This window comes from Coenobita brevimanus, chromosome 60 (genome assembly GCF_032717465.1).
Source record: "Coenobita brevimanus isolate Jiangsu-jjx chromosome 60, ASM3271746v2, whole genome shotgun sequence".
Taxonomy (NCBI): Eukaryota; Metazoa; Arthropoda; class Malacostraca; order Decapoda; family Coenobitidae; genus Coenobita; species Coenobita brevimanus.
The window spans coordinates 41,950,878-41,977,003 of record NC_137013.1 but is presented as its reverse complement, the minus strand read 5'-3'; the positions used below and the strand labels follow the sequence as shown (position 1 = coordinate 41,977,003).

The following is a 26,126-nucleotide window of genomic DNA, read 5'->3' as shown; positions in this document are numbered from 1 at the left end:
TCTCAGGCCTCTACAGATTCGCCCTGCAAGAACACGAGAAGAGGTGAGGGGTTAGATGCTGAGAGAGAGGTGGAGGAAAGTGGGGAAGAGGAGGGGAGGGAAGCCGGTAGGAAAAAGATAAGGGGAAGGGAGGAGGAGGAAAGGAGAAAGGGGAGGGAAGGGAGGAAAGGAGAAAGGGGAGGGAAGGGAGGAAAGGAGAAAGGGGAGGGAAGGGAGGAAAGGAGAAAGGGGAGGGAAGGGAGGAAAGGGAAGGTCTGAGTGTGTCTCTTTCATTGATTTTTCGTCATTCATGTCATTCCTATACAAGTCCTGTCCCCCCTTCCCCCCAAAAAAAGTTTAAATTAAAACTACTTACAAAAAATAACATACCCTAATAAGATAAAACAGTTATATAATACAAATATTTCCTCCTTCCACATATACAGAAAATTGTCACGTTGTCCACATATAAATACAGAAAAATGCCACATTGTCCTTTGTCACGATTTATCAAAATATTTCGAAACTTTATACTTTCCTGAGAGCCACAACTAAAAAAATAAATACATAAAAATGAAATAAAAACACTAATCAACTCTCTTTATTTCCAGATTATTCGAGAAAATCGCCATATCGTGCGAGTATTTCCGCAACGTGTTCCCCATCTCCTTCGTGCTGGGTTTCTATGTGAGCATCGTGGTGCAGCGGTGGTGGGAGCAGTACATGTTGATTCCCTGGCCGGATACTGTATGCATTTTGGTTTCAGCTTATATACAGGGACAGGTAAGCAACTGACAGGGGACTTGGAGCGGCCGTGAGCAGGGGAGACGATTTTAGAAGGGCTTGGGAGCAACAGATTTTGGAAGAAGTAGGGGAGTTTTAAGGGATATCTGAGAGTTGGGGGAAGAAAAAAATGACATATAATTCGGGAACAGTTTTTGATTTGTGGGATATGAGAGTTTTTTGTGCAATACTGACAAAGATAGAAGCCTGATCATGGTGCTTGGAGCTAACTGTTATCTCCCTCCCTTCACTCCACCTCTCGTTCCTTCTATTCTCCATGCCCTTTCCATGTCCAATACCGTCCTCATTCTCCTTTTCCTTCATCCACTATTTCCCTTCCTCATCTCTCCTCCTACCTTCACCTGCACCTCTCTTCCCCACCTGCACCTCTCTTCCCCACCTCCATTCCTCTCTCCCTCTCCCTTCTTCCTGTCTCCTCTACCTCCCACCCCAAACCCCTTCAGGACGAGCGAGGGCATCTACTACGTCGTTCATTCGCCAGGTACATCAACTTAGCCTTCGCCCTCGCCTTTGCCAGGATATCACCCCGAGTGTCACGACGCTTCCCTTCATACCAACACTATATTGACCAGGGTAAGAATGGTGGCTGCAGTTACGGTAAATGTGCTTGAAATTGTGGTTGTGACTGGTGTGATGGTACTTGTGGCAGGGGCTGTGTTGTGGTTGGTGTGGTAGGGGTTGTTATGGCTTGTGTGGCTGTAGTGGTATGGTAATAAATGTGACACTTGTGGCAAATGTGGTTGTAACTGTGATATGAAGACTACTATATGTACTGGGTGTGATGGAAGCTGCAAGTGTATAGTGTGGTCGGAGATGTAATACTGTAATTGTGGTAAATCAGGTTGTAGCTGTGGTAATTGTAACTAATATGTCACATCATTCACTAATGGCACTATTGAAGTACTGTAATGTTTGTGGTAGGTGTTGCAGGGGGTGTACAGATGTATTAAAGAAAAAAAATGTCCGTCTTATCCAGCATTATTAAGCCCAGTAGACCAGGCATTCTCTCTCGATGACATCTGTATTTACACTGTACCACTACATCTCTTTGTATTTCAAGGGTATATGACAGACACCGAACGAGTGATCTTTGAAATGTTGGACGGCCACTCCAGCCACCACAAGATCTGGCTGCCTTTGGTGTGGGCGGCATTAATAGTTCGTCAGGCCAGGCGGGAGGGCAGATGTCCTGACGACCATGCCCAGAAGGCAGTTATTAATGAGATCACCAATTTGAGATACAACTGTGGCAAGCTACAAGAGTACCACACCATGAGCGTACCTCTGGTCTATACGCAGGTTAGTGGAAGTTAAGATCATGCTTCCACACTCACTCCAGATAAGTTTTAGTGCTGTCTGCCTTTGGAATTATAACTTAGGACTATCTGCATGTCAGTCCTGCATTCTACCACTTAATGCATCAGACCACAAAACAATTTGGCTTTCACGGTCCAAGCAATGGTAGCCTAATATCAGGCCCTTCCACTCCAAGTGCCTCCAGGTCCACCCAAAGGCTAAGAGACTGGTTGCCGTTTTTTAGAATAAAATCGTCTGGGAAAAAAAAAAAAAGATGCCCTACCCATATTGTCTACTTCATAGTGTAATGGCTCAAGGTTAGGCTACCACAGCCCACAACATTTAAGGGTAGGAGACTAACTTACACCCACTGTGGCTTTTTACATGACAGAAAAAACTCTGGTGACATCTACAATTCAAATCGTAGTGCACAGGCCACAGTGTGTCCCAACCTAAGAGCTCTACCAACCAAACCCCCATGCTCAGAAAAGACATCAGCATATTCGAGAGGTTAACTGCCAGTAACCCCCACAGGTCGTCACCCTGGCCACCTACTCTTACTTTGGATTCGCCATCATAGGTCGTCAGTTCCTGGACCCTGAACAAGGCTACGCTGACCACTCCGTTGACTTCTACATTCCCATCTTCACCTTCCTTCAAGTTAGTGGTGCTGCTTATTTACACAGTCATTGTAATAAGTCACCCAGGTACAGTAGAGTGATGCCTTCACGTGGTGGGACCAATATGACTGGGTGGTAGGGCTACCTGGTTATATAAATTTCTCTCAACTCCCTCCCTATCCACTGAAAGGAAGATGGTAGGCTATGAAGGAAGGATGGCTTCGGGATGCAGTACACTGGGTTTACTTTCAGATCAGTCTGGCATTGCAACTACTTTTTTTTATGCTCTTTTTGCTGTTAAGTCTAGTTGTTACTATCGTTTTGGTCTCAGGCTCATGTAGATGTAAATCCAGTAGATTCCAGCTTAAAACTGTCATTCTCTTGCCATCTACCATCTTCTTTTCAGAGGACAAGGAAGGAGTTGAGAGACATTTGCATACCAGAAGGCAAAGTCATCTGGTCACATTAGTGCCACCCCATGCAGGAGACCCTCTGCAGCACCTGTGTTCTTACACATAACACATAATATTGTTTTGCATGGAAACTATGTCAATATCAAGAACATAAATAATGCAAGAGTCACTGTTAAAGTTTACCATGCATATTTACTTCTACTACTACCTCTGCTACAACTATTACTGCTACTAACTACTATATTTCAACTACACTGACTACTACCTTAACTACTACTACTTACTACTACTACTATTATCACCACCACCACCACCACCTGACCCATCTCCTACAGTTCATCTTCTACATGGGATGGTTGAAAGTAGCAGAGTCACTCCTCAACCCATTTGGCGACGATGATGATGATTTTGACACCCTTGACTTTCTGGATCGTCACTTAGAGGTATCGTACTGTATGTGCTTGCTTTCCTGCTTACATGGCGAAGAAGCATTACATAGGGTGCCTGGAGATGTACGCATTAAGTAGTGTGTTACTGTTGTGGCTGTGGAAGGCTGGTTGCTGAGTTGTGGTTGAATTTACAGGACATTTCTTTGCTGCTGTAGTTCTAATCTGGCTTTACCATCTGTTTGTAGATGCTGTAGGACATGTTTTTCACTGTAGCTGTGGGAGTTTAGTTGCGGAACTGTAGTTGCAGATGTTCTAACAATCTCTCAATCTATCATTTCATTTTTACCCACATGCCTTAATCCCAAAAGAGGTGGCCACAAATGAATTGTCTCCATGTCACCCTGGCTTCCACCAACAAGATGACCTCTCTCCAACTCACACCCCCTCAGTAAAATTTAAGGAACAATTTTAATCAGTTTATGCTGAGATCAAAGGGAAGAGTTCAATGAAGACTTTATAGTACTGTTTCCACCAAGAGGTCATTCTTGAAGTGCAAAAGAAAATGCCTGGGTATGTTAGCACAGGGGTTAATGGAGTGTTTCTAGTTCTTGAGAGATGAGAAAGTATGTCAAAGTTGAGTTAGCACATTCTATATTCACAAACACATTTGTTTTGTTTATATTATCCCTGCTATGTTTATGTGACAACATCCGTCTTGTGACATATATTACTACAATCATATGCTCCATCTATATACTGTATTTCATAATACTGTACATACATATGATGCCTATAATATATCCCTCCTGCCCAGTTTAAATGACAAGATCCCTCATGCAACACATGAAATACTGAAGTCTAATGTCTTCTAATTATATATACCATAATACCGGTACATACTTTATAATACCTACATAACTCCTGCCAAGTATATGTGACATTACCTCTCTTATGACACATGTTCCCCTACAATCTTATGACCTCTCTTAATATATTTCATATTTCATATCTTACAATGATAGAATCTTTATTTCCTCACCCTGCCCTAGGGTGGGAAAGGAGGTCCAGATGATGATGATGAATCTTTATTTTTAAAAAGGAAAGAAAAAGAAAAGAAAATGAAATGATAATGCCTATACCACCAGGTGTCATACATGATCGTGGATGAGATGCACAAACTCTACCCAGATGTGCTGCAAAACAACAACGGTAAGGACAACCTGCCCCTCCCCCACCAGGACAGCCCCCACTACACCACCACCACCACCAGCACTCCCACTGAGAACCACCACAACAGCACTGTCAAGCAGAATAAGAAGGACTCCACGTCACCGATAATTAAGGTTGGTTGAATCTGGGGACTTAAATGGCAAGTGAGTGGCACATTAAATTGGGCATGTTGTTGATAGCTCTCTCACTATCAGGTCTTTTCTTGATCTCTGGACCATACCTCACCCCCATTCTTAGGTTGGAAAAGAGGTTCTGATAATAACGATGATGATGATGATATTAAAGAAATCTTGAAAGTCATGAAGTGAAGGTGTAAAGTTGCTGATTTCTGTATTGACTTTACACGTCTCCATTACTTCCTTAACAACTCATAGTAACTTCCAGAAAAATTCTGTACATGAAAAATAAATCTGTATGTAACATTAATGAAGAAATTTCCTATTGAAAGAAAAATAGACGATGTGTAATTTAAATTCAGTATCATTAATCACTGGGTATTTAAGACTAAAAAATTGGTCATATTAAATTAATCAATGAATGTAATCTACCGTGCTTGTTTCCTCAGACATTCTACTGCACTGTACTTTCTAATGATTATTTATCATTTTCTATCATTTCATTTTCTCAGTTTCATTTTATCTTCCTTGAGTGATAATTTGTTTCTTTTATCCACCATTATCTTGATTTACTACACACTGTAAATTTCTCTTGTCTTTACAGCAACAGAATGCATCAATACCATATGGTAGAAATAAATGAAAAATAAGTATAAAATAATATAGTAAAGCATAGTCAAATGAAACTCACTTTGAAACCTCCTGAAAAATATTACAGTAATATAAATAAAATACCTATTAATAATACACAGTGGTGCATAAGCCATTTTCTCTGTGGCAGTCAGCTTTTGGTCTTCCATGTTGTGTTGACAGATAAACAAGGAAGGAATTATGGAGATTAATTCATTCTTCTCACAGATCTCATTTATAATTCATTCTTGCTACCTCTTGGTGATTTTATTCAGCTTAGGACAGACTTTTTGAACTGGAAGGGTTACAAATGGCCTACCTAAAGACATTCACTACATCATTGCTAAGCTGAGAAAATCCACCTGAAGTAAAAAAGGTCTCCCTAACCTAAACAAACTCACAGATAAAAAGACAAAACATAAATGACGTATTCAATCTCGGGAGACTAACCCCTCCACATAGCATGCAAAAAGTAAGAAATACATCATTTAGCTGGGGCTGATGAGGTGTATGCAGAGATGATTAAATGTAGTGCAAGGAGCTGAATGAAGTGCCTGCTGGAGATATGTAAGAAGGCATGGATGAGTGAAACTGTGCCAGCGGAGTGGAAAAAGGCCGTGATTGTACCCCTGTACAAAACAAGAGAAAGTGAGCGAAGTGAGTGCAAGAAGTATCATGGCATAAGTTAACTAAATGATGTAGGGAAGGTATATGGAAGAATTATTATAGAGAAAGTAAGAGATATATCAGAAGTCCTGATGAGTGATGAACAGGGTGGCTTTAAGAGTGGCAAAGGATGTGTGGATCAAACATCTGTGGTGAGACAGATAGTGGAGAAGGCTTGTGAGAAGGACAATAAGGTGTTTATGGCATTTATGGATCTGGAAAAAGCATACAACAAAGTAGATAGGGAAGGATTGTGGAAGGTTTTGCGCATGTACAGTGTACATGGTGAGCTGCTAGGTGCCAACAAGAGTTTTTATGATGGTTGTGAGGCATGTGTAAGGGTAAATGGGCATCTAAGTGAATGATTCACAATCAATGTGGGTGTGCAACAAGATTATGTGGGGTCCCCATGGTTGTCCAATATATATATATATATATATGACTGAGGTGATAAGAGTAATAAAAACATGAGTTATGGAGAGAGAGATGGCACTGGTACTGAATGGTGATGGATGGAATATCTCAAATTTGTTGTACGCTGATGATGCAGTACTACTTGCAAATACCAAACATGAACTTGGTAGACTAGTGCAGAGTTTTGTTGACGTCTGTAAGCATCATGCCTTGACAGTAAATGTAGAAAAGAGTTAAGTGATGGTTATCGAGAGAGAAGGTGACTCCCAGTGCGATGTTACAGTGAATGGAGAGAGACTGGAATTGGTGAGAGAGTTCAAATACCTGGGTACAGTGACAGACATGAGAAGAAAATGTCCCAAAGAAGTGGAAATTAGAGTGACACGAGGCAGGAAAGCAGCTGGTGCTATGAATGCCTTGATAAGAATCAGAGGCTTTAGTGTTGCAGCTGCTCGAGGCTTGCATGAAGGAGTGTTAGTGCCAACTTTAACATATGGATGTGAGACGATGGTGTGGCATAAAAATGAAAAGTCAGGAGTAAGATCAATGGAGATAGGACTGCTGAGGAGTGTATGTGGAGTACTGAGCATGGATAGGATACAAAATATTGTAATGTGATTCATGATAGATGCGGAGTGAGGAAGTCTGTGGACATCACAATTGATGAGAATGTACTAAGATCGTATGGTCATGTGGAGAGAATGGATAACAACAGAGTGGTGAAAAAGATATATCTGAGCGTATCTGAAGGAGGGAGGAGGCGAGGTAGGCCAAGGAGAAGGTGGAGGGATATGGTGAATTAGTGTTTGAGGAAAAGAGGTATGGAAGTCAGTATGGCTTGGGGACTGACAAGAGATCGAGCTGGCTGGATGAACTTCGTGCAAAGATGCGCATGACCAGGGATTTGGCATCCCTTTTTAACGTGAGAGCATTCAGATTGACTCTATCAAATATTTTTTGTGAAGCTACAGAATGTGGTGAAAGTTTTTGGTGCGGTACAGCCAGGATACTGAGGGATTGAATGATGAAATGGAGAAATGAATTCCCCGAGCTAGGCAACTTAGGTAATATAACCCTGCTAGGTTACAGGAGAGCGCTACCCCTCCCGGCATGGCAGACCAAGGAGCGGCTTGAACTCATGACCCCCAGGCCCTGAGCTCGATGCTCTACCTCTAAGCCACCGTGACCCCCATTGAATGATGAGTGAACGGAAGCATGGCCCATTGACCTGGGCAAACTTGGGTTGTCTGGATGTTGCTACTCCTCACCCTGCCATAGGGTAGGAAAGGAGGTCCACATGATGATGGTGATGATGATGAAGATGATAATAAACAGGTTAACAGTAAACATTCACATATGTTGGTCCATCCCCACAACACAAGTGATATACCAATTTCTGTCACTGAGGAAATGGCTTGTGCACAGTTCTATTATGTAGCTGATGATAACAGCCAAACAATCCATAAAATGCAACACTAACAAAATATGACACTAGTAATAACAATCACTGCTAAATACAAGTTCAAAAACACAGAATAAAAAGTAGCTGCAACAGTATAACATTAAAAATAACAATTACAGGTCCTGTGCTAATAAACAGAAAAAAAATGATGAGAATATTAGCTAATGCAGTGGTAAGAAAGTGTGACTATAAGGTAAAACAATCACAACCTATATAAGCCATGACAGCTCAGTATTCAAACACCAGATGGTTTTACTTGTTACCGGAAAAAAAAAAAAAATGAAAAAAAAAATGAAAACTGAGGGTTAAGAAACTTTGTCAATTTTACCTCTGAACCTCAGGGGATGAGATATCTACATTATCCTGATTAACAGTGCTCTTGAGGGACTACTTCATGTGGTGGCACTGATATGCTAAGTAACTCTGCTGCCTGCTTATAAACATCCCTCTATTCCCTCCCTATCCCCTGACAGAAGGATGATGGAGTGCACAAAAAGGGCAAGTTCATGATTCTCCAGATGAGCCTGGTGCTGCAGTTCTATTTTTCTAGCTAATACCTGTACAACATTATTTTTCTTGCTGCTGGAAAATGTGCCATGGTCTGACAGTTACTAATAGTGTCTAATAAATTAATCAGTAAGCCTCAAAACAATCCATACTTAATACTAGTAAAGTCTAATAACTGGATAAATAAAAGAGCCAAACAAAACCTTAAACCTGATAAATAAACAATCCACTGCCATCACCCCATGCCACTCAGAATCATGTGTCTCTGCTGTGTATGAAGAAGCGACGTAGGCCGGGATACAGAAAACCATCGCCCATCAGATACAACGGTGACTTCACCCACCCACACACCCATTCAGGTACACTACGAGGAGACACTGGATGGCTTCTTGCTACTGAATGACTATTTTATTCAGCTATTTAGAGGCCACCTGCTTGCTCTACTGACACAACACTATTACTCACACAGACAGGCAAAGACACTGAGAAAGCAGCAGACAAAACTGAAAATCTGTACTGCAATAAAGTACAGTATCTGTTAAAGTGCACGCTCATGTGCTATGTACAGTGCATAAAGGAGGGGATCATAGACATATATTCATTTACAATGCTATGACACTGAATCTGAAAGACAAAGTTAAATATGGGATAAAATACAAAACAAAATCTTCATGAGTTTACCAGTTGTGCACATGAAAGACTGAGAGTATACTGTATGCTGACTGCTGCATTTAGTGCTAAACAGATGACAGAACATTATGAGCTTAACAAGATAACTGGGTATGACTTGGGTAAATACACAAACATATGAACACATCTGCTTCCTCAGCCAACTGGGTTCTGTGATCAAATAGCTATAGCATAATGTGTACTATAATGAAGGACCCATAAAAAATTGCATTAGAAGCTATTATATGCTTTTCTTTTGCTTTGTTCTTTTTTCCTGCTAGATTTTCCTTCACCTTTTTTTTTTGTACAGTATTTTGATGATTACTATTATTATCATTATTAGCCACATCCCTTTTACGCAACAAGGTTCTGATCATTTATTATTTTTACCACTATTACTATCCACTCCATTTTCAGAGGGAACTGATGACAATGATGATGATGATGATTATCACTGTCCTTCCCTCAAACCTATCTTTCATTACTTATGAATTAATGATATTACTCTGCTTTAATTACTCCAGTGATATCTTCTTTCTCTGCTTATATTGCATGTATATGAGAAACTAATTGATCTTATAAATAATTAAGGCTCAAACTTGTAAATCTGACAGTAAATTACATAACATACACAATAAGATAACTATTGTCTCTGCTTATAACTAACATTCTGGTTACATAATAATTCCAGGCTATTATGTTCTTGTATTATTATCGTAAGCTGACACAAGGATAATATTATGTAATGTTAATTGTGAAAAATATAACTGAAGCAAAGCTGATTTATTTTGTAACTGTGTGTGTGTGTGTAAAATGTAACAGCCACAAGTGTACCATAAACGTCTCAAATATCAGAATGCATCCTTCTCTACCCCCCTGGGGGTAGGGGGGTTTTCAAGAATACTCCCCCAGTATCCCTGCTTGTCGTAAAAGGCGACTAAAAGGGTTGGCGGAGGGTTAGTGCCCCTCCCCGGAAAACAACTAACTAAAAAAACAAACAAGAAGCCTCGGACAAGGACTGACCAAACGTTGACGACCCAGGACCGGACAAAGGACTTGGTAATGTGTACATGGAATGTAAGAGGAGCGAATGATGAGGTGAAAGAGAGAGAGATTGTCCAGGTGCTTGAGGATGCGAAAGTGGATGTATGTGGAATAACTGAAACAAAATGGAGAGGAGAAAGTGTGAGAGAATGGGAGTATGGATGGGGTATATGTGCAGGAGTAGATGAGAATGAGAGGGCAAAGGAAGGAGTGTGTATAGTTGTGAGTAAAAGATGGAAGAAGAGCATAAGACAGTATGGATCAGTTGGGTCAAGGATTGTGTGGGTAAAGTTGAAAGTTGGAATACAAATGTGGGCGATTGTGTGTGTGTATGCGCCAACGCAAGATCGTGCTAGAAGAGTGAGAGAAGAGTTCTGGACAAATGTGGAAGTGTGCATGGAAAAGTTTGGAAGGAATGAGAGAGTGTTTTTGATCGGTGATATGAATGGTAAAGTTGGTAATGTGAAGGTGGATGGAATAGTTGGTGAGTGGGGTGTGCCTGCTGAGATAGATGAGAATGGGAGTGCGTTAGTGGACATCTGTGCTGGGAGGGGGTTGGTAATAGCCAATACCCTCTTCAGGCATAAAATGATCCACAGGTATACATGGCGAGTGATGAGAAGGGTGGGTGGTGAACTGAATGAAAGGAAGGCAATGATTGATTATGTGTGTGGATGAAAGGATGCGAAGATGTATATTGGATGCAAGAGTTTATAGAGGTTGGGGGAGTGGCCTTTCTGACCACTACTTGGTGGTGGCCAGAATTAGGATGCAAGTAAGATGGAGGAATAGAAGAAGGGAAAGACGAGAGGAAGGAGTAGTTGCAAGGAGAGTGGAAAGGTTACAAGAGGATGAGAAAAAGGCAGAGTATAAGAGAGAAGTGGAGGAACGATTGGGCAAATATGAATTGGAGCAGATGGGAGACGTGGAAGGTGTGTGTAAGATATTTACAGAAGAAATATGTGCAGCATGTGATGTGGTGTGTGGAAGGAAGAGAAGACGGAGGGGGGTGCAAGGAACAGCGTGGTGGACTGAAGAGGTGAAACAGGCTGTGGCACAAAAGAAGAAAGCATACAATGAATGGATGAGAAATAGGGGCGTGGAAGAAGTTGAGAGGCAGAAGAGAGTTATATGTGGAAAGGAAGAGAGAGGTGAAAAGATTAGTAAGAGAGTAGAGTAAGAAGAGTGGATCAGGAAATTGGAAGGAATTTGATTGTAAAGTGGAGGGAATGTAAGATAATGTTCTGGAGAGAAGTGAAAAAGAGTAAGACAGGGTGGAAGTGAAGTTAGCAGGGGAGTGAAAGATAAACATGGTAGATTACTAGTGGAGAAGGGAGAAAAAGTGAGCAGATGGAGAGAACACTTTAAGGAATTGTTGAACGTAGAGGATGGAAGTAATGCGAGTATAAGTGGCTGGGGAATGGCTGGGAGGAGGAGGGAGGTGAGAAGACAGGTAGAAATCAGTAGGATAGAGGTTGTGGAAGCAATGAAGAAAGTTAAATCGGGAAAGCCCCAGGAATTGATGGAGTGTGTGGTGAGATGCTGAAGCATGGGGGAGAGATAGTAGTAGAATGGATGTGGAAGATGTGCAGATTGGCCTGGGAGGAAGGTAGAGTCCCGGAGGATTGGAAGTCAGGTATAATTATTCCCTTGTACAAAGGAAAAGGGGAAAAAGAAGTGTGTGGTAATCATAGGGGCATTTGTCTTCTTAGTATAATAGGAAAAGTGTATGGTAGGATACTTATAGACAGAGTTAGAGAAAGAACAGAGAAATTAGTTGGAGAAGAACAGGGAGGCTTTAGGAAGGGAAGAGGTTGTGTAGATCAGATATTCATTCTTAGATCTTTAATGGAAAAGTTTCTAGAGAAGGGAAAGAAGTTGTATGCGGCTTTCATGGATTTGGAGAAAGCATATGACAGGGTGGATAGACAAGGATTGTGGAAAGTGTTAAGAATATATGGAGTAGATGGGAAGTTGTTGAATGCTGTGAAGAGTATGTATGATGGTGCTAAGGCTGCAGTGCGTGTGGATGGTGAACTAAGTGAATTTTTCTCTTTGAAAGTTGGTTTGAAACAGGGATGTGTCATGTCTCCATGGTTGTTCAATCTGTACATGGATGGGGTAATAAAAGAGGTACAAGGTAGGGTAGTGGATGTTGGAGTGGCCCTGGTGAGAGAGGATAGTGTTTGGAAACTCCCTGTACTGTTGTTTGCAGATGATACTGTGTTGTTGAGTGAAGATGAAGGAGCTGCAAGGCTTGGTGGATGAGTTTGAGAGAGTGTGTAAGAAACGGAACCTAAAGGTGAATGTAGGGAAGAGTAAAGTGATGGTCTTTGAGAGAGGTGAAGTCAGTGAATGTATAGCGAGGTTGGATGGTGAGGAATTGGAAAATGTGAGTACGTTTAAGTATTTGGGTAGTGTGATGAGTAAGGATGGAGGTTTGGAGGGTGAAGTGCTTGAAAAGGGTACAGCAGGGAAGAAAGGTTGCTGGTTCCTTGAAAGCAGTGATAGAAAACAGGGAAGTGAGCATGGAAGTAAAAAAGTTACTACACGACAGTATTGTGATACCAACTCTAACGTACGGAAGTGAAGCTTGGACGTTGTTGGAAGGACACAAGTCAAGAGTGAGAGCAGTGGAAATGAGTTATTTAAGAGGAGCTTGTGGAGTCACGTGGAGAGACAGGCTGACGAATGAGGATATAAAGGAGCGTTGTGGTGTTGATGTGGATGTGATAGGAAGCGTTGTGAGGAACACACTGAGGTGGTTTGGCCATGTGGAGAGGATGGAGGGTGAAAGACTGACGAAGAGAGTGTATGTGAGTGAGGTGGAGGGTGGAAGAGGGAGGGGGAGACCGAGGATGAGATGGAGGGATGGGGTGGAGAGGTATATGAGAGAGGGGGGTGTGAGTTGGGAGCAGGGTAGTGAAATGGCGGGGGACAGGGCGACTTGGAGGCGATTTGTTTGTGGCCACCCCAAACGGGATTGAGGCGTCTGGCAATAGATAGATAGATAGATAGATCCTTCTCTTAACCATACAAGTTTTCAGCACATCAAAATTCCAATTGTTCCTTCTTCACACAGCACTACAGGAACTGCACAAACCAACAGGATCTGCGCCCACCCCAGCACGGACCTCGCCCTCCCTCTCCCCCCAGGTACATCTGCCCACTCTCTCTCAACCATATTCCTTCCCAAACACATAAGTATGTACTTCCCCTCCCTTTCAACTACACATTCCCTCCCTTACCTACACAATCCCTCCCTTACATAAACCCACACACCCCTCCCTCCCTTACACCCACACACCTATTCTCACTAACACCAGACAATTTCTGTCAGCTCAGGAGATACTTTTCCAAATGGAAAAGTTAGATATAGCCTTCATTAAGCCCTTCACTACTAGGTGTCTGTACTAAACCGAATAAAAACATCTGGATTTATCAAGAAGTTAAGCCCACACAAAACTAGAAAAACATCAGATAGTAAAGCTTTATTGCTACCTTTAAAGCAGATTTCAATATTATCCCTAATTTACAGTACCGATTGTGTGAAAAAAAGCTGTGATACATTTCAACAAAACCCAGTCATAAAACAACATCTGACTGTATACCTTAATTCATCCTAACATGATTTCTCAGGACATCTCGGTCATCCTGCACACCGAGATATAACCAAGTCAGTGTCATCCTTGAGGGTGCCCGCCACACTGCCACCCGTCTCGCCTTCCTGCCCGCCCTTGCCACACCACGCATCCCACCCAGTCCCACCAAAACAAGAGAGAATTTCCCACCCAGCTCTCCAAAAGCAAGACCTAACTTCCCACCAAGTCCTCCAAAAGTGAGATCAAATTTCCCACCCAGCCCAACAAAAACAAGATCAAACTTCCTGCCTAATCTAACCCAGTGCAAGTCCACTCCCTCATCATCCAGTTCAGCCCACAGTCGGTCCAATTTCCCACCCAGTCCCATAAAATCTAGACCCAGTTTCCCACCCAGCCTCACAGAATCGAGGTCGAGCTATTCACCCACTTCATCCCAAAATCGAGGTAATTTTCAATCTGCCTCAACCCATTTGAGGTCAAATTTCGCACCCAGTTCTACCCAGACTCACTCTGGCAGCTCACCACCTCAATCCTCACCCACGTCTGAACTGTTACATCGCAAGCAAGATCGCAACTCCTCAGCTCGCTCTCGCATCCATCTAAGGTGAAGTAGTCCAAAGCCATGGAGATACTGTATGTCCTCATTACTGCAGCAGTCACTTTACTTTATGCTTTTTTTTTCTTTTTTTTTTTCATTATGTCCATGGTAAATTACAGAAAACCTGCTTGTTCAAGTTTCACTGTTAACCATAAAGCTTATTTGTTTGTTTCCTTGTTTTCTTCCAGTTATATAGAAAAACATATGATATTCTAGAAACCTGGCCACATATGAACTTAAACTACAAGCAAGATCACACCTCCCCATCCCATTTTTCCAACCACCTGAAGTCAACTGATCTAAAGTTATTACAGTACTCCCCAGTTATGACTCACCTTTGTGACCTTGTTTGCAATTACACCCATGGTAAATTACAGAAAAATTGCCTGTACAAGTTCCACTCCTAACCACTAAGATATCTGGCACATCATTCCAATTTACAATACCATTTCCTTCATCCTAAAGCACCAGTTATATCTGATATTTTGGAACCTAACCTGGATGTATACCAAGGTAAAAAACATAACTGCCTATACTATATTACCCCTCTGAAGTCTAGGTACATGAGGCAAGGCACTAAAGTCCAGTATATTTACGGGTAGGTGAACAGGCTGCTTCCCTTGATGGCAGTACGTTATCAGAAAAGCCTCCAGCCTTCTCTTAGGAATGGAACTTGTGTACATTAACACAGTTGTCACTTGGACTGGGGCATTCTATTCACTATACCAACAGGTGCCTAAGAACAAAAGAAACTATGACAAAGGAATATGGGTAAAATCAAAATGGAGAACACTTTACATGACGAAGTTTGGTGAAGAACTATCTTAATGATATAACATATCTGTACATACACAGCATAAAGAGAGAGAGAGAGAGAGAGAGAAAGAATCTACCTAACCTCACACCTCATTACTCTTGTCAAATTATTAAGATATTGTGATGTTAGCCTAATTTCCACAGCAAATATATTTATAAATAATGTACCATATAACATATACTCACTACTTAATGACACAATGCCTGCACTACTAATTATTTAAGTCTCCAATGATCAAATCTGCTAACTTTGATGCCCTAATGTACAGTAACTCCTTCAACCTGATAAGAGGCTTACATGTGGTGGCATTGTGTACCCGGAGTGGAGTGAAGCAGCTGCAGAGTCCACAAGGAGCCAAGCCTTCTCATGTTTCCTTGCACCTCACCATGGGGAAAGACCTTGGTCTGACCCTGGCGAGGTCTGTCAACCACAAGGTGGTGGTTCCTTACATGGTGTATGTACTGTACTGTGCCTGTAGGATTGCTCCACAGTTGCAATTGCTTACTTGTGGTTAATGGGTCTACTTTGCCAGAAAAACCATGGTTATGTAGCAACAAAAGAAGAACTGTGTATGTTATTAATGACTATCAAATATGGTTTATCTGCTTGGCTGAAAACCAAAGCAGATGTAAGAAATCACAATATTATTCAAAGAGAGAGGTCATTATATATCATATTGATATATATTGTGATGTACTGCAATGTACTTATTTACTGTAGATGTTAGGTGTAATCTTAGATAATTTTACAAACTGCTAATCTACCTAAACCTCTTTAGTCAGATGATTTGTTTTATATTTTGTTCTTTCCAGCTCTTGATATTTTTTGCACAGATGTGGATAAAACAAACAGAGACATTGCCTTAGCTAGAGTGCACAAGAACTGGGTCACTTTTGGTTGATGAGTTACATTGAGGTGGGTGGGAAAGTGGCAGCACCTTCATCTGATGCCAATCTCCCACTCTCTCCACTGTAACTTATTTGTTAGAAGTGACTCAGTCTTATGCAGTGGGACTGAGATGGTGTCTAGGTTCCTTTATCTGCACCTGTACCTCAGGTTGTGGCCACAGGACATTTTTTAGCAATTCTTGTTTCCAGAATTGCTGTTTTACTCAATATACAAACATTCAGAAGTTTTGGAGGACAATTATTTTTGGAAAGACGACAATCATTTGTCTCCTACTTGCCTGGCAATTGCCTTTTCCTTTCTTGCTTGGATAGAATGACTCATGTGACCACCTATGAAAGAATTTCATTGCTTGTCTTATTACCTTTCTGACTGCTGTTGCTCAAAAATGTAAATTTGTGACCACAGCTTTAGAGGAGACATTTCATGGGCAAGAGAAAACTGATGGTTTTTCTACCTCCTCCTCTTCATGGAAAAGTCTCTCCTAAGCTGAATATAACAGCCTGGAGACAGCACGAATAGAAAATAAAAATCACCATACTGTAGGGTTTAACAATACTGGTCACAAAATACTGTACTACTTTGGTGATAGCTTTAAACCATGACAAAAGGGAGACAGTGGGAGAGAAAAGTTAAGAATGTGTAGGGATAAAGGTGATTACACAAAGAAGAACAGTTTGGAGTGGTGATGAGCTGTGCTAGAGAAATGCTTAACACTAAGACTCCAAGACTTTCTCTCAGCAAAATAAAACTGTCTGGTGTTAGCTGGAAAAGAGTACAGTACTAGAGCTACCCTGCCTGAGAGTTAATGGAGGCAGTATTAACACTCCCAGGCTCCTATGACTCCCTCTTAGCTGAACAATAGTCATGACAGAATATAGTAACAGGATTGTTTCAACAATGAGAGTGTTAATGGTGACAATATTTACACTCGCATACCTATACTTACTCTCACAGCCATAAAATCATCTGGCATTTGCTGGAACAGGGTGCCAGAGTTACTATCTGTGTAAATAAAAACCAAATACCATGCTAATAATGTAAATAAATGATAAAAAATATTGTCCTAATTGTGTAAATACAAGATCAAATGCTGTTCTAGTCATATCAATACTGTCTCAGGAGTGCTCTAAAGATAGCAATTAGCCTGTGTTTGGGGCAAAGACAATGTGTATATATCATAATCCTGTAATTAACTATAAGAGATATAATATGCTGATGCTATAATGAAAATAATATGCTGTAAATATCAATCATTTCCATCATAACGAAAGATTTATTTCTGTGGGAAGGATAAGCAAAATGTTTCCATGTCTGCTGTTCTTCCTGCCTAAACAAATCTGGGTTACATGGGAAATACTATTGTAGGTAACTTTGTGAGTCTCTGCTCAGGCAAATAAAGGAATAAATCTATTGTATGAATCCTAATATATCAAATTAACATACAATGGCAAAATAGTAGTGTGCATTTGGTCAATGTACCGTATATACAGTACAGTATATGAGTGTGTTTGAAGTCAGGGTCTATGACAGAGCTACTGATACCTATATGCAATAAATCAATAAAGAAGAAGTAAATGAGATGCTAGTTATAACCCCTTTCACAAATAAATCACATGGGCAATATATAGAAATAGGATTTTTGAAGTGGAAGAGAAGCAAAACAATTAACAAAAAGCCCAGTGAAAAGAAGTAAAAATTAATTCAGTCATCACTGAAAAACCTGACGTTCTTAGTTCTTAATGAAGACTGTATAAAATGAAGCATACATTAAAAGCTACAGCATTATACTATGTCCTATTGGGAGTTCAGTGATCAGATTATATCAATTAAAAAATGAAATAAATAAATACATATATAAGTAAACATATACATATTAAACTATACTCTCTCCACTTTAACTATTCCTAAAATTGCTCTATCCATAAATAAATAAATACTGTAAATAAAGAAATAAACTATACTGTCCACTTTAACTCTGCCTAAAACTGCTTTCTCTCCATCTTGAATCCTAAGCTGCAACAAGACAAACAGTAAAATATATCTTGTGACTGTCATAAAGAACTGCTAAGGAAAAATGTACCATGGGTCAAAAAAGTATCAGTGCACAGGGGTCTGATGCCTAATGAAAACATTTGAACAACTGCATTACATTACCAATGTCTCATTGTATATGAACAATGTCTGTTTATAAGAACATAACATTTGCTATATGACTGCAAGAGGATACTGCTAGGTCGTAATATAAGACACCTCCGACATCAAGACTACCAATGTGTGGTAGGTCAGACACTAATATTTCAGTGACCTTTGTTCTGTGGTCCAAAATGTTTCATACATATTGTGTACCTATACTTTTTTCACCCATAGTACATCTACATCATATTATGCCACTGAGCTATGAAAAATATGCTAAAAAAAAGAATGAAAAATCTCTACTAAGTAAGAGCTGAATAATTAATTATAAAAGATATGGAGCTTGCAAAAAGAAAGACACCCTCCTGTTCCAATACCATTTAGTTTATTTTTCTTCCTGCATCACATTTCTGTACATTATCAAAGGAGTAAATTCAAAGAGTTAATGTAATGTCTAAACCTCTAATTATGTAATCACAGGCTACAGCAATCACAGCATTACCATAAACATCAGTAAGTGGGTACCGGTAACTGCAGGACCAAGATTCGCAAAATAACGCATGGCAATGTAATTTTTGTAAAGCATGATTTTTTTGTTTTCTTTTTTAACAGGAAGAGTGCAATGATTGGGAAGGTTTTCACTCTCCATTCTTCGTCCTTCAAAAATCATTTCATACACACAAGGAGAGATGATCCTAAGTCATCACCATCATCATCAAGAATTACAAGGATAAACACTACATAATAATATATTCTGCTCTAGTAATGTACCATACTGTATACTGTAGTGTAATGGACCCACAAACTCCATGCACTAAAATAAACAAAAACACTCAAGCCAGTCCCATACCACCTCTTTTGAGGTGTAAGGGCTTAAGGAAATGCTACCACACAATAATAAGCTACTGAACATCTACTTCTACAGTGACTACAGATGCTAAAGTTACTAAAATTCAGTATTTTCCCTACTGTCTGAGATGTACGACAGGATTGTGCAGGTAATCAGTGATGCAGGTGGTCTTCAGTAGCTTGTGGTTGTTGGCTACTGGGCATCTGTGGTAGACTACTGAGGTGGTTTCTCACAGATGTGCCTGCAGACAGTATATATATATCAGTAACGAGAAAAAAAAAAATTTCATCAACATTTTTATCATTATCCTGAACTTGTTTCCCACCAACAGGTGAGGTAAGGTAAAGTCTAGAGAGTAAGGAAAAGTCTGAGAGATCTGAGAACTAACCAAAAGTCTCTCTAATTAAATGGGCCACACTCTCATTTGCTGACCATCCAAGCCCCTGGAATCCTGACTCCATCCCACAAAAATGAAAGAATTATCAATGACATATCACATGGGACACACGGGTTGAAGTGCCTTAATCCACTAAACCACCAGACATAAAAATATAAAAAGTATAGAGAGCTCTGCCTCCCTCTTCTCATAAATCCCAACCTCTCCTATGATCCAAACCCTTATGAGTGACATTCAGATAGTGCACCTTAACCTACTAGACCACCAGGTATCACTAAATAAAAACACTCACTGGGGGTTCTTCGAGGTGCAGGATTCGTCATTCCAGAGGTAGCCGAAGTTCTTCCTCATCTCCACACAGTCCTCACCAGCACCAAACATCAGGACAGTGTTGCTCGGCTCTCCCTTCTCCCAGCTGAAATGGTGTTTATCATCATCATCACTGCAACCACCACCACCACCACCACCATCAATCTTCATAGCCTTATTTGCTTCCTCATCTCCATACTGAGCCTAAGACTATCTGGGTGTCACTTTGTTCACCCTTGTCCCAGCTAAAGCCAAGACAAAATGCAAGATACAATCCTTCAACCTTAACTTTTCAGATTTTTGGCCTTTAGCAACTTATTCATGCAGCTCAGTGGTACAAAAAGACACTACTACAGCTCTACAACCTTCCTGCAGCACTTCTTTCTGATTGGCACCACATTCTTGTGCTAACCTACTGCTACAACTCAGCATTCAAGGTGGAGGGATGGTAATTTTAGACCAGGTAGAGCAAAATGGGTATATAGTATTAAACAATGTGGTCACTAGTATATCATCAGCATAACCCTGCCAGCTTCTTCCTTAATATAGAAACTAAAGACAGTTGTCGTAGAATGTAGCTAATTCACCCCTATTTTCTAAAGTGGCCTCTCTAAAGCATAAATCTGAACTTACTTGGAATATGAGAATAGGGTATTCCATCATTCCATAAAAATTTGCCCTCTCTCGCACTATAATGTCATCTCCACTCACTTATTTACTTATTCATTTACTATTTTTTGTTCTTACTTTGTTGTCTACACTTGCACTCACACACAGGGCCCCTTAAAACACAATTCTGCACTTACTTGGAGTACGAGAATGGGGATCCATCTTCCCACACGAATGTCCCTTCCTTATTCCTGTCATTCAGTCCAATCCAAGCTGTGTCACTAACCAGACCTGTGGGGTGATGGGGAGGGGATAGAAGGGTGAAGAGAAGGGAGAAGAGACCATGCCCAGTGAAGATGGACCATACAATTATTCACACATCATTCAAGCTTTAATAGTCCTGGCTCCACATGACAAACATAACCATCTCATCAGATCATTTATAAAGGCTCCAACAAGCTTGCATGCATAGGCCTTAAAATTTTCACATTTTTCTTTATAGCTGCATATCACATACATCTGCCACATAGTTAAGCTGCTGACTGCCAAGTAATAAAACAAAATTAATGAATAAATGAACAAGGGGTGCCAAATCCATGTTGTATGTTCCTCTGTACATAACTCAACCAACCAACCTGATCCACTTAAATCTCTAGCTTATTTGATATTCATACCTCACTTTCTCATACACTCATTTAACACAGCCATCCACCTACTTCTTAGCCTACCAAGCCTAGTCTCATCTTCAAACCCACTCACGTATAAACTTTTCCTAGCCCTATTTACGTACATTCTCTCCATATGACCATAACTGTATAAGCAAACTCTATTCTATTATCAAAGGACTTCCACACCCAACACTGATTTGGATGGTGAAAAGAACAAGTACCAGTAAAATATAAATAACTTTCTAATCAAACTTTTATGAACAGTTACTCCCCTCCACTATTAACTGAGGCAAGCTTGGCATTCACACCATCACAATAACCAGTCATGTGCTTCTCCATATATACAGTACCGGTACCTTATATCAACACCATCATATCAACATCATGCTGATCTCTTTTTCACACATAAGGATGGGGTTTGGTAGGCTTCAGAGAGCAAGAAAAAAACAGATAGAGGGCAGTCTACAAATTGCTTTAGCTTACCTTCATTAAAAATATCTTATATATATGTGTGAAAAGAAAATCCCTTAACTCACATCAGTATTCTTCAAAAGTGATAAGAGTGGAACAAAGACTTCTTCTAACCAACCTTTCAAGAACAGTTGCTCCTCGGCACTGGTAACTGATGCAAGCTTGGAATTTAGACCACCACAAATGTCCTTTGCTTCCATCCACGTTGCCTCACGCTTTCCCACCCAGTAGCACAGTCCCTCGTACATGCTCCACCCAGCCTCACAGGTGGGGGCAGGAGTAGTAGTGGGGGTGGTGGTGGTGGTAGTAGTTGGGGTGGTTGTGGTGGTGGTGGTAGTGGTGGTTGTGGTAGTTGTGGTGGTGGTGATAGGAATGGCTGGCTGGCTGCATAGGAACCTACAGTATAAGAAAAAATGGCACACTGTGATAAGTCATGTCTAGGAGAAAGTTCAGTGAAATTCCATCTTTAATGAGAGCCAGAATGGAAGTGACCAACAGTTAAAAATCTATGTTGGCTTTGCAAATGTTTAAAATTAAAAAAAAAATCAAAATACTGTAACTGATAACCTAAAAAAAAAAAAAAAAAAATCATCTTTGAGAGCTGCTGCATTACAGTAACATTCTGTGCCTGGATTCACAAACATACATTCAACTCCATCCAGTAAAAAAGTTTTGATCTGCAGAAAAACAAGAGACATCAGACTAATGTGCAGCCTCCTTTCCTTTTCCATCTACAGTAGTAAATAAGGATTATTTTTGCAGGAATGGCAGGAAAAGGAAACTGCAGAATCTTTCCATGTCTCCTGTCCAGCCACCCATCCATCATACAGTCGAGTACTGCCCCATCTGGAGTGTAGGGGCCCAGGGTTAGGTTCCTCATTCCACACATTAAGCTCTGAGTGACCCTTGGTTCACCCATTAGTGGCATCATATGAGCAATAAGCCTCAACAAACCCTTGGATTTAGACCCTTATGGGCTGTATACAGTTGACGCACCTTAGATCAAGAGATTACCAAGCATCTGAAAATTGTACGGGGGCAACAGGGGTGAACGATACCCAGCACGAAGGTCCACCCTTGATCTCCCTGCGAGCATCCGAGAACTGTCCCATGAAAGGTAAAAGATTCAAGTGCGACAGGGGACAAATATGAGTTATGAGAGTGAAATAACTAAGTCTGTTTGTGAATCAGGGTTCTGGCCAACTTACTTCTTGCGATTATCACACTGGGCGTCATTCCACCGGTAGTTAGCCTCTTGCCACAGCTCAACACAGTCCTCTCTCTTGCCGAAGATAAAGAATTCACCGGAGTTGCTTGGTTGTCCATAAGCCCAGCTAAGGAACAGGAAATAAAGTTAAAATTGATGAAATAGTGAGAGAATCATAACAACTCTATCATTATCCTACTTCCCACTAATGTGAAAAAAATATTGCTAGATTGTCTAAAGGCAAATATTTTACCTTGTTCAGCTCTGAGAGAATGTCAGTATAGTAAATTCATCACGATCACAATCATCATCATCATCTACAGTAGCCCTCTTTTTGCACCTAAGGATAGGGTGGGGTAGGATCCAGGGAGCAAGAGTAAAGGAGTCCAAAAATCTGACTGACAGAGTGACAGGTGAGACAGTAGGCTTATATTCAATTTGGAGGAGGTCTCACATTCTGACAGGGTTTATTAAGCTATATCTAACCACTCTAGTTTGAAATATCTAACTTGATTAAAACTGACAAAAGATCGCAGTTGCAGTAGCAACTGTAACCTTAGTTTCATCTGAAATGTGAACCCAGTGGACTGTAGGCTGAAGTTTGCACCTTTCTGCCTCTCCTGCAGTACACCATCCTCCTTGGGGGGATTGAGAGGGAGATTGGGATGTTTGTATAATCAGGAAGCAGAGCCACACACTCATATCACTGCCACCATGTGAAGGCATCCCTCCCCAGCAAAGAAAGTAAAATATTTTTAAAAATTCTCTGGTATGGGGGAGTTAATAATACAGGTGACACAAAGAGATATGAGATGATCGACTTACCTGGTGAACTGGACAGGTGTGCCATCAGCCCAGGTGTAGGTGTACTCGTCCTTCAGGTCGTTAAGCCCGATCCAAGTATCACCATCCACCAGACCTACAGTTAGTGAGTGTGGATAAGGCCAAGTTAGTGGAAACTATTCAAGTACGCAACTGATTACCATAAGTATTGATATTCTCTCACTCTCATAGCATCATATATTTTTAATCTATTACTAACACTCACCATCATATATTTTAGGATATGTTAGAGAAAAAAAATAGTAGTCAATTTCATAAAGACATTCCTGTATGACTTCATACAGCAACTGTCAGAACACAAAATGGTATTGTCTGCTAAAAATTTAGGATAGCAAAAGTAGTTGGAGCCCAAGGTTCACCTAAAATATGAGCTCAATGGACTGCAGGCAGAAGCTGCTGTTCTCCTGCAGTCCACCATCTCTTTCTGGGTCAGGGAAACAGCAGTGTGATGCTTGGACAATGGGGCACTGAAGCCACCCAGTTATATTTGCACCACCACATGAAGGCATTCCTCTCCAGCACCAGCCCAAAATCTAAAAGCCAAGTTATAAAAACATACATTAGTGCAAACTCTGCATACCAGTGACAAGATGCTGCTGGTTGTGTGATGTGATGGTGGCAAGTGAGGCCCCAGCGGCATTACAGAACTCCTGTCCCTCCATCCATGTGCCCGTCTCATTGGAGGCCATGAAGCACGTGTCACCCCCTAACCTCCACCCGTCAGGGCACTCCATGGTTGGCTTACCCCCACACCACGATGGGTCCAAATCCCCTGACCCTGAGAGGGGAATAAAAATCAGTACAGGTCTACTGGTTACAACACAAAAGCCATGGTGAGGGTTCCCCACCAACGAAAGAAAAAGTTGAAATAATGAAGAACAAACCTCTGGCAACAACAAAAAAGCATTAGCATTAGGATAATGCCAAAACTTACTTCCAACAGCTGGGACAAGACTGCAGGCAGTAACATCTCCGTCAGCGATGTCCACTCTCAGAAGGTACCCGTGGTTCTTCAGCAGCTTGGTGCCAGTCAGTATGGCGCCTGCAACCACGTTCTATACCGATAAAGAGAGAGAATGATTAGTGCCAAATAAACGAGTCATTAACCCCTTGGCTACAATGGTGTCTTTCATTATTTTTATTGCTATCTCAAGACAGTTTTACTCAAGCTGCGAAAGACTCTGAACTGAGGGTTACACATGTAGCATTTATCTACCCCAATCAGACAAGAGGTCTTTCCTGAGGTGAAAAAAAAAATCACCCGGAGGTCACAGGAATAAACTAAAATAAAGCATCAGTGCAATGAAGAGGGTAAGGCTGATGCCTGTAATTAGTTTTTATTTAATCCCAGAGAGGAGGCTAAGGCAAATAATCAGTTTCTTTTTCACCTCAACCTTCCTCTGAACTACAACAATCGTTAAATTTACAATCCAAGTTCCTCTTTCTGTTCAAGGTACAAAGACATTAGGGTAAAGATGATTTTGCCCAGCTATGCCCCTTCCAGCTACACCCCTGCCAACCCCAGGAGAGAAAGTGTGTTGGTGGAGGGAGGAGAGTAAGACCATAAGCAACAGAAAAGAATAGTTAAGAAGAGTGGATATACTGTACTGTTTTTACTTTTACTTGGCCTGAAACTGACACCTCTCCATCTTGAATACTGAGCTGTAACAACAGATCAACCCCAAAATATGATGCATCAAGCAAAAATGCCTTGAAAAGGAGGAAGAACAGTATCGTTTTATTACCGCAACTCTTGCTGTGTAAAGGACAAAAGGACAAAACTCTGGGCCAAGATAAGGTAGAACAACTATGCACTAGCCTTGGTAATCAGACTGGATAATCACAAGCTTTTTTTGTTGTGGTGGTCCCTGACTCAGCTCAACATGAACTTGGTGGACTGCAAGATGCCATTGTTCTGCAGTCCACCATCTTTTTTTTCAGAGGACAGGGAGGGCTTCAAGGGTCATTAGTACTGTAAAACCAGGCTGCCCAGTTACATTGGTGCCACTGCATGAAGGCATCCCTCTCCAGCACCCACTTCTGCAGAGTTTCAAAATGTAGCTTTTTCCCTTTTTTTCCTTAGCCCTCTCTCTCACTCTCCACCCCCACTGACCTTGTTTTTGGCCTGACAGAATAGTTGTGGTTGTTCATAGAGGGAGTATGTCACCTCTGCCCTCACCCCGCCACCTAACTCCACCACCTCCTTCTCTCTGGCATTGGCTACACTCCCACCCTCCACCTAGAGAGAGAAATAATGATTAAAGTACACAAATGAAATATGTATGTATGTATATATATATATATATAAATATAAAACAATGACAATATAAAAATGAAAACGTAAAAATGACCGATTCTTCTGGAGCTCTCCCACCACATATACAGTGGCAGTCAAAAAGTTCACAAACACTTCTCAGCCTTACAGTGAGAGAGAGTGAGAGGATCAGCAGCAGTGGTAGTGTGGGAGGCACCAT

General features: G+C 41.0%; 2 protein-coding genes across 3 annotated transcripts in view; one reads left to right on the top strand and one right to left on the bottom strand.

Moving 5' to 3' along the window:
- LOC145403261 (bestrophin-2-like) overlaps window positions 1-14,717 on the top strand; it is a 32,560-nt gene extending 17,843 nt beyond the window's left edge. Inside the window, exons 3-12 of one of the 2 annotated variants that reach the window (XM_080275078.1) lie at window positions 1-43; window positions 591-762; window positions 1,227-1,356; window positions 1,844-2,082; window positions 2,614-2,739; window positions 3,448-3,555; window positions 4,647-4,844; window positions 8,780-8,885; window positions 13,322-13,395; window positions 13,879-14,042. The exon at window positions 1-43 is cut by the window's left edge and continues 68 nt beyond it. In XM_080275078.1, coding sequence (XP_080131204.1) covers window positions 1-43; window positions 591-762; window positions 1,227-1,356; window positions 1,844-2,082; window positions 2,614-2,739; window positions 3,448-3,555; window positions 4,647-4,844; window positions 8,780-8,885; window positions 13,322-13,395; window positions 13,879-13,911 — 1,229 coding nt within the window. In that variant the 3' untranslated portion in view covers window positions 13,912-14,042. Of the gene's footprint in view, window positions 44-590; window positions 763-1,226; window positions 1,357-1,843; window positions 2,083-2,613; window positions 2,740-3,447; window positions 3,556-4,646; window positions 4,845-8,779; window positions 8,886-13,321; window positions 13,396-13,878 lie in introns of both variants that reach the window. The other variant, XM_080275077.1, reaches the window with a different exon arrangement.
- A 4,573-nt stretch (window positions 14,718-19,290) lies between these two features.
- Window positions 19,291-26,126, bottom strand: LOC145403403 (C-type mannose receptor 2-like). The gene is made up of 10 exons (XM_080275184.1): window positions 26,076-26,126; window positions 25,766-25,891; window positions 24,587-24,707; window positions 24,233-24,430; window positions 23,635-23,728; window positions 22,811-22,936; window positions 21,721-21,998; window positions 20,661-20,754; window positions 19,838-19,960; window positions 19,291-19,389 (listed from the first exon to the last, which is right to left on the bottom strand). The coding sequence occupies exons 1-10, from the start codon at window positions 26,124-26,126 to the stop codon at window positions 19,362-19,364; spliced, it is 1,239 nt and encodes a 412-aa protein (XP_080131310.1). The 3' UTR covers window positions 19,291-19,361.